Source organism: Phascolarctos cinereus, unplaced genomic scaffold (genome assembly GCF_003287225.1).
Source record: "Phascolarctos cinereus isolate Bilbo 61053 unplaced genomic scaffold, phaCin_HiC Scaffold_5;HRSCAF=322, whole genome shotgun sequence".
NCBI lineage: Eukaryota > Metazoa > Chordata > Mammalia > Diprotodontia > Phascolarctidae > Phascolarctos > Phascolarctos cinereus.
Genome location: NW_027555958.1, coordinates 271107956 through 271115550, shown reverse-complemented (window position 1 = coordinate 271115550; position 7595 = coordinate 271107956). Strand labels below are relative to the sequence as shown.

The 7595-nt window shown below is 41.8% G+C and overlaps 1 protein-coding gene across 1 annotated transcript in view; it reads left to right on the top strand.

Moving 5' to 3' along the window:
- The window catches only part of CEP131 (centrosomal protein 131), a 49124-nt gene continuing 41529 nt past the window's right edge, over positions 1-7595 (top strand). Inside the window, 2 exon segments of the mRNA XM_021000868.2 lie at positions 1-378; positions 1785-1986. Coding sequence (XP_020856527.1) covers positions 1801-1986 — 186 coding nt within the window. The 5' untranslated portion in view covers positions 1-378; positions 1785-1800.

The following is a 7595-nucleotide window of genomic DNA, read 5'->3' as shown; positions in this document are numbered from 1 at the left end:
CCAGCGCTACTCTCCCCTTCCTCCCACCTCCTGCGCTAGTCGGTCGCCCCAGTTACCCTTCGCCCGCCCCGCTTCATTGTTTCCGGGGGGCTCCTGGGCGGGGAGCGGCGGGGCGCGAGGGGCCACCGCAGCGGGAAGGCCGGGCTCCACGCCGGCTGGACTCGACCTCCCTTCGAGGGCGCTCCCCGGGCCCGGCCTGGGGCTGTGGAGCCTGACCGCGGGCGGGCTCCTCTGGGATCGAGGGAAAGAGGAGGGACGTGGGGGTCCGGTTTGGTCACAGTCCTCCGGCCCGTACCCCTCTACACCCGAGGAGAAGAAAGGCTGTCCTTTTTTCTCCTCCCCGTCCCCGGACTCCTGCACCCACACGGAGCTGAGCAGGTAAGGGCTACTCGGGGTCCAGGGAGGTGGGGGGGGAAGGAAGGATGAGACCCCCCCAATCTCCCAGGGTGAGGGCGTGCTGTATATGGCTGATAATCCCCTCTCTTTTGGGGGGCGATTTTTTTAAAGGCTTTAAAAGCATGTGAAATAGCCACAGGTTGGGCAAACTAAAGATCTTGAGGGGTAGAGGGAAAGGTGGCTCGTGGGACCAGTTGCATGGAAGAAAAAATAGAAAAATGAAAATGAAAAGATAACTCTCTTGTTTGGTCTCAGTAAGTATTCCTGACTGATGAGCAGGCGACAGACCAATGATTAATTTCATTCGTGTGCCCTGGCCTTGGTCTGTGTTCTCTTGACCTACACAGTTCGCCTCCCTTTTGCTCAACAGTGAAAGATTTCCAGGCTCTGTTATTTTCCTAGGACGTGTTAGTTAGGATGAGGTAACTTGTGTAAAGCGTTTTGCAAATCCTAATGTCTATGTGAATGTTAGCTATCATTATTATTATTATTATTATTATTATTATTATTACTACTACTACTACTATTATGGCCTTTAGCAGAGGGCCTGGCGCATAGCAGCACTTAATACATGCTTCTTGACTTGACTTTGACTTACCTGGATAACATGTCTTCACACCCAAAAGAGAGATCGGGGCAAAAAACAGTGGGCAAAGGAGTCTTTTTCCTAAGGTGAAGGATTTTGGGCTTCTTTGAAAATCAATTTTTAATATTTTTATTGTTGATTTCTTTTCCTCCCTCTCTTCCCCCTCCTTCCTCCTCTATCACCTGTTGAGTCTCAGTATGATCTCTGGCTTCCCTGCAGTGTAAAGAAGCTGGTAGAGTGGTTTCCATAGTGAGGGTTGTGTTTATGCCACCACCAAAGAGCCTGACAAATCACAAATGTCTTTGAGAAAACTATAGAGAGAACCCCAATCTGGACCTGATGTTGCCTATATCCTTGTTAAATTTCACTGCACAGCAGGAAACAACTGAAAGGCTCTATATGCTTTGTCTAATGATAGCAGTAACTTTTGATGCCTTGAAACATGAAGCTAAGACTTAGGCAAATGGAAGCAGAATTGTTGCCTCATAAAAAGCAAGGTATCCTATCCCTGTCTAATTTCTAGGACTGAAGGACTTAGCAGCGCTAAACACATAGTAAGCACTTTGTAAATCCTTACTGAATTGAAATACGAAACTAAATGGCTTAATATTGGCTCATAAGAAATGCATGTCAACTATAGAAATTTGTGCCTCTAGAACGTAGGCATTAGTGTTGCTGGCTGTTTAAGTCAGAGCCAGATGATAACATTTTCGTGGACTAGTAATTACCTTTGGTGGAGGAAGAACAGAGAGGAAGATTTGATCTTTCCTGGTGATTCCTTATATCTGTTTTCTTGCTTTAGGTCTGCTGTAAACACAATGAAAAGTACCCGGGCCTCCAGTAACCCTGCCTACTATCCAGAAGACAACCTAGAAGGAATGGAACTCAGCTTGACAGGTCTTCCTCTGCTGGTTTCCAGACGGCCTAATAGCGCATCCCCTGCAAAGCCCTTTGCCCGGTCTATCTCTGTTATCACTGAAAACAAACCTAGAAGGAATGCCCTGGTGAGTGTCCAAAGCTATAGAACGTCTTACAGGATACTTCCTTCATTCCCTCAGACATTAAATTAGGTAGAGAGATTTTTCCAAAACCAGGCACATATTGACATTCATTTGGTTGTTTAAAATCTGGATGTTTGGTGGAATAAGGGTAACTTTCAGATTAGGTGATTTGGAACCCCCCCCCCAAGCATTATTATAATAACTTTTACTCCATTGTGGCAAATAAATTGATCCTATGTTAATGCATCTCAATGCATACAAAACAGTCAGCTTACAAATGTTGCAAATTTATTGAGATCTACCTAAACCTTGCATTGTCTATGATTTCATTTTCCATAAGAACCACAAACAGTGCTGAATCATCCATTCTCATTTGTTACCATCCCACCCCCAACCTAGAGTACATATTTACAGAGTGGTTAACTGGGCTTAGGTTTGCAGTCAGTGGTCATTGAACAGTCTGTACAAAACTTAGCTCTCATATTTTGGGATTGAGCCTATGAACTTGGCGTTATTAGCAGCACCCCCTGAACAACTGAGCTAATCTTCCCAGATCTGTAAATTGTAAGGAGTTTTAATTTTCTTTGAGTTCTAACCTTGAATGTTACTTTACTGCTTCAAACCCTTCAATCACTCTGTGTTACTACTAAACAAAATGTATGTTTCTAAGACATTTTCTAGCCAATCTATACTACTCTCCCTTTAAAATGTCCCAAGTTTTCCTACCTCTTTGTTCATACCATTTCCAGTGCCTACCCTACCCCTCCTTTCCCTTCAACTTGTGCCTATCTTTCAAGGTTTAGTTTAAATGCTACTTCTTTTGTAAAGTCTTCCCTGATTCCTCTTGCTAGAAGGGTCTTCTCCTTCCTATGAATTATCATAGCACTTCAAGGGTATATCTTAGGTACTTATATTCTGTTTTATGTTATAGTTATTAAAATTAATAACCATATTATAGTTGTTGTAAGCTCCTTGATGGTAAGGACCACATCTTATTTATTATAGCTCTCCTCCATCTTCCCCTCCCCCCACCCTCAATCAATGAGGCCTTCATTCTTCAATTGTTCTTAAAGATTTATGAGTGTTTATTGGCCAGAGCCCAGTGTGGACCATAGTACTCATGATGGGTCTCTGATCCTCAGTAACCTCCCATGTTGTCTGGGGGAACTTGTGATAGATTGGTTGTCGTAAGTAAACTAAAGATTATATATAGTCAGCGACTTTGGGAAGTGACAGTTATCTTAGTATGTGCAATCTGCTCAGCTTGGATACTAATAAATATTTTGAGAATGTCCTTGACTGGAGCCACAGCTGCAATGCTTGAAACAAAACTATTAACTCTTATCACATAAACCGAAGGGAAGACAGTATAACCACACTTAATACAAAAGTTTCTTCTTCTAATATAATAGTAATAGCTAGCAATTATCTAGCACTTTAGAGTTTGCCAAGGATTTACATATGTTATCTCATTTGGTCTTTACAACTGGTGCTGTTATTATTCTCATTTACAGGTAGGGAAACAGCCTAAGAGATGTTCAGTGATTTGCCCCAGGTCATATAGTTAGTATCTGAGGCAAAATTCAAATTGTGATCTTCCTGATTCCAAGCCCAGTGCTATCCATTGCTTAGGAAAGGAGTCTTCTAAAAAAGGGGGGGAGAAGGGGTGTTGTACTTGTTGCTGTCCACAGCAACAATAATAGCAGGAAAAAAAAGAGTTCACTTTGACTGGAATGTAGAATAATATGTGAAGAGGAGTAATAGAAGCTGAGCTGAGCCAGGTTATTTGGCAATTTGAATTGTAAGGCTGGGAATTTATACTGTTTTAGTGAGGAGCCACTGAATGATTTTGGGCAAAGGGATGATGTGATCATAGTTTTGCATTAGGATGATTATTCCAGTGGGGATGGGGAGGATGTCTTGGAGAGGGGATGTAGATTGGAAACAGAAAGGCTGGTTAGGAAGTTTTTAAATGGTCTGGTTGAGAAGAGACAGGAACTTTAACACAGGGTGATGGTGAGAGGAGTGGATGGATATGAGAGCGCTTTTGGAGGTAGAAATGACAGGATTTGGTACCTGATTAGCTGTGTGGGGTTAGGGAGATAGAAGATTCAAATACAACTATAAGATTATAGGCCTGGGAGACCGAAAAAAATACTAGTAGCATTTAATGAAATAGCAACGTTAGGAGAAGGGGCAAGTTTGGGGGACATACTTATATTTTCAGTTTTAGATACACTAAATTTGAGGGACATCAGGAAGGAAGTGTCTAGCAAGTAGTTGGAAATATGGGACTGGACTTTTGAGGAGTAACTAGGGATGAGTATATAGATTTGAATCTCTCTCTCTCTTTTTTTTTTTAAAGTGAGGCAGTTGGGGTTGCTAGGAAATATTATGTGTCTGAGGCCGGATTTGAACTCAGGACCTTCTGACTCCAGGGCCAGTACTCTATCCACTGCACCACCTAGCTGCCCCAAATATATCTCTTAAGAGATGAGGTGAACCAAGGTAAACAAAAAATGGAGAGACAAGAGGGCCTAGCATGGAACTTTGTTGGTTTATGATATTTTGATGGATCTGTGGTCTTATCAATGTGAATATGCCCTCTATCCATGCACCATCCATACCTTATCCTTTTATGATTCCTGTCTGCTGTGTCATTTCATAAATCATCCATAGAGGATTTATGCATCCTGCTAAAAGTTTTCCTTAAGCACAATTAACGGTTATTAGTGCAACACTATAGCTTTCTATCTGGCTATCCCTCTCTTGCTCCTGCTGCATGCCTGGATTGACTTTTCTGGTTCTACTTGGGATAATGATATGAAAAGGTTCTGGCTTTGATCTCAGGAATCCTGGGTTCAACTCTTGCCTCGGTCATCTACCATATCGGTTGACAAGGAAAAACATAGTTCCTGCCATTCTAATGGAGGAAATGAAGTGCAACTAACAATGACATTAAAGAGATATACAGTACAAATGGAAAGCATTCTCAAAGGAAAGGCCTCATAGTTGGGTAAGGCACTCGGCCCCTCAGAGCCTTGATTTCCTCAAGTATAAAATGGAGTGGATGCTTATGCAGAGTTGTTAAAGAAAATGCTTGGCAAATCTTAAAATACTGTGTATAATGGTGAGATGTTGTCATTATTACACTTCTCTCACACAAGCCATCACTGGAAATATGCTGTAACCTGTTAAAATCTACTATATGCCTTTCCATTGCCCTTGGGGCCACCTGTAGGCTTGATTATATAAGATTCCTTTAGAGCTACAATTACAAAGAGGCTTTTGTTCAGTAGTCTCCCAAGTTTCAGTATCAGGCAAGGTCAGGAGACTTAGGTTCAATGCCAGTCAGTGACACAGAAGAAATCTTCTGCCAAGTCCAAATGGAAGAGGGATTCCCAGTAGATTGTGACACTCTCCAAATACTCTTGTTTGTACATGGCATTGTTGTAAATGAATTAAAGCCTAGAACATTACAGGGTTTCCTCCGTAACATAAAAGCTGCTGCCATTCAGAATAGGTTAGCCTTTCAACCCACATAGGAAAAACTAAGTAGATAAAGAATTTGTGTTATCAAGACTGTGACACGCATTTGGATAGATTGTCCGTCATTCAGTTAGTCCCATGGAGTCAGTACATCTGACTTGGACTGGTCAGACTGCACTTGAACAATGAGCTGGACCCAGAACTGACTTGGGAAATTTCCTAAGTATGTAAATTGTTTTCCAAGCAACTCCCTGCTTCAAAAGCCCATTTTAAAAAAATGCTAGTATTGACTTCAAATCATATAACACTTCAGTCTCTCAGAATCATAATAATAATCATTTGAGAATCAGGAAAGAGTGCTTGTCATGGAGTCAGAAGTTTTAATTAAGTTTACGACCTGGTTTGTAACCTCATATAACTTGGAAAAAGTTATTTATTCTATCTGAGTCTCAGTTTACTAGTCTTTAAAACAGTAATCAATCACTAGAATTTATTAAGGGCCAACTACATGCTAGGTGCTGCAGATACAAAGACAAAAGTCAAGCAGTCCCTGCCTTTGTATGTATCTAATGACTACAAGATATCCTTTGTGGGGAAGGTCATAGTCACTGGGAAACCTAGGAAAGATTACATACAGAAGGTGGCTACCTTTTGAGGAAAATGAGGGATTTCAAGAAGTGAACATGAGGAGGGAGGACATGTAGCCATGGAGGATAGTGCAAACGCGTAGAGACCAGAGAATAACAGCAAGACCCTTTGGCTGGGCGATGGGGGAGGACGATGTGAAATAAGACTGGAAGGGTATCTTGGGGTCAGGTTGTGAAGAGCTTTCAGTGTCTCCCAAAAGGAGTTTACATTTGATCCTAGACATTAGGGAGCCACTGGAGTTTGTTGGAGGGGGAGTGACACAGAGATGTGTTTTGGTAGCTATGTGGGTGGATGGATTGAAGTGCGAAGAAACTTGAAGCAGGAAAACCAGCTAAGAGTTGATTGTAGTAGTTCAGGCAAGAGGTGCAGAGTACCTGAACTGGGGGTGGGGGTGGGGAAGAATGGCTGAATGAATAGAGAGAAGGCAACAGGTCCAAGAGATGTTGTAGAGATAGGAAGACAAGATTTGGCATCTAATTGGGATTTGTGGAATGAGAGTGAGGAGTTGAAGATGATACTGATGTCTTGAAAATGAGTGACTGAAAGAATAGTGGTGCCCTGGCCAAAAAGATGGAAGTTTGGTAATGGAGTAGGTTTTGAGGGAAGGATAACAGTTCTGTTTTGGATGTGTGAACTTCATGGTATCTATGGGATATCTAGTACATAATGCCCAAAAGACATTTGGAAATGTGAGAGACCAAAGCTGCATATGTAGATTGATGAGTCATTTGCATGGAGATGATCATTGAACCCATGGGAACTCTCATCAATTGAAAGTGTAGAGTGAGAATAGAAGAAGGTGAAGGAGAAAGTCTTAGAGGATATCCACAGTTAGGGAACAAGATATGGATGATGACCCAACCAAGGAGAACAAGTAAGTTGTCTGATGGGTAGGAGAATCAAGAAATAGCAGTGTCATGAAAATCCGGAAAGGAGAAGATATCAACAATGATAGATGCTGCACAGTGGTCAAGAAAAAGGGCCATCAAATTTGGCAATTAGGAGATCATTAGTTACTTTAGAGAGCAGTTTCAGTTGACTGATGAGATCAGAAACTATATTGCAAAGGGTTTAGAAAACGAGGAGAGGAGAAGACAAGAAATGTGGATAACTTTTTCAAGGACCTAGTAAATGGGTGTGTGTGTGTGTGGGGGGGTGGAATTGAAGAGTAAAGAAAAACAGACCTCATGGTGGGGGCAATCTGGAGAAGATAAGGGTCACCCTAGACTGGAATAAAGGATTGTTGGGGATTGTGTTGAGGAGTATGAGGAGAGATGATGGAGTTCACGGTGAATAGCTTTGATTTTTCTTGGTAAAGTTCTCAAGTGAGAAGGCAGTAATAATTGTAAAAATTGATAAGGCACTATAAATTGATATGTTACGCCATCCATTTTTATCAGTCCAACAATTACCTCTGTGCTAGTGACTCTCAATATTTATGTCAAATTCTATGCTGTTAACCTTGCAAACGTCAG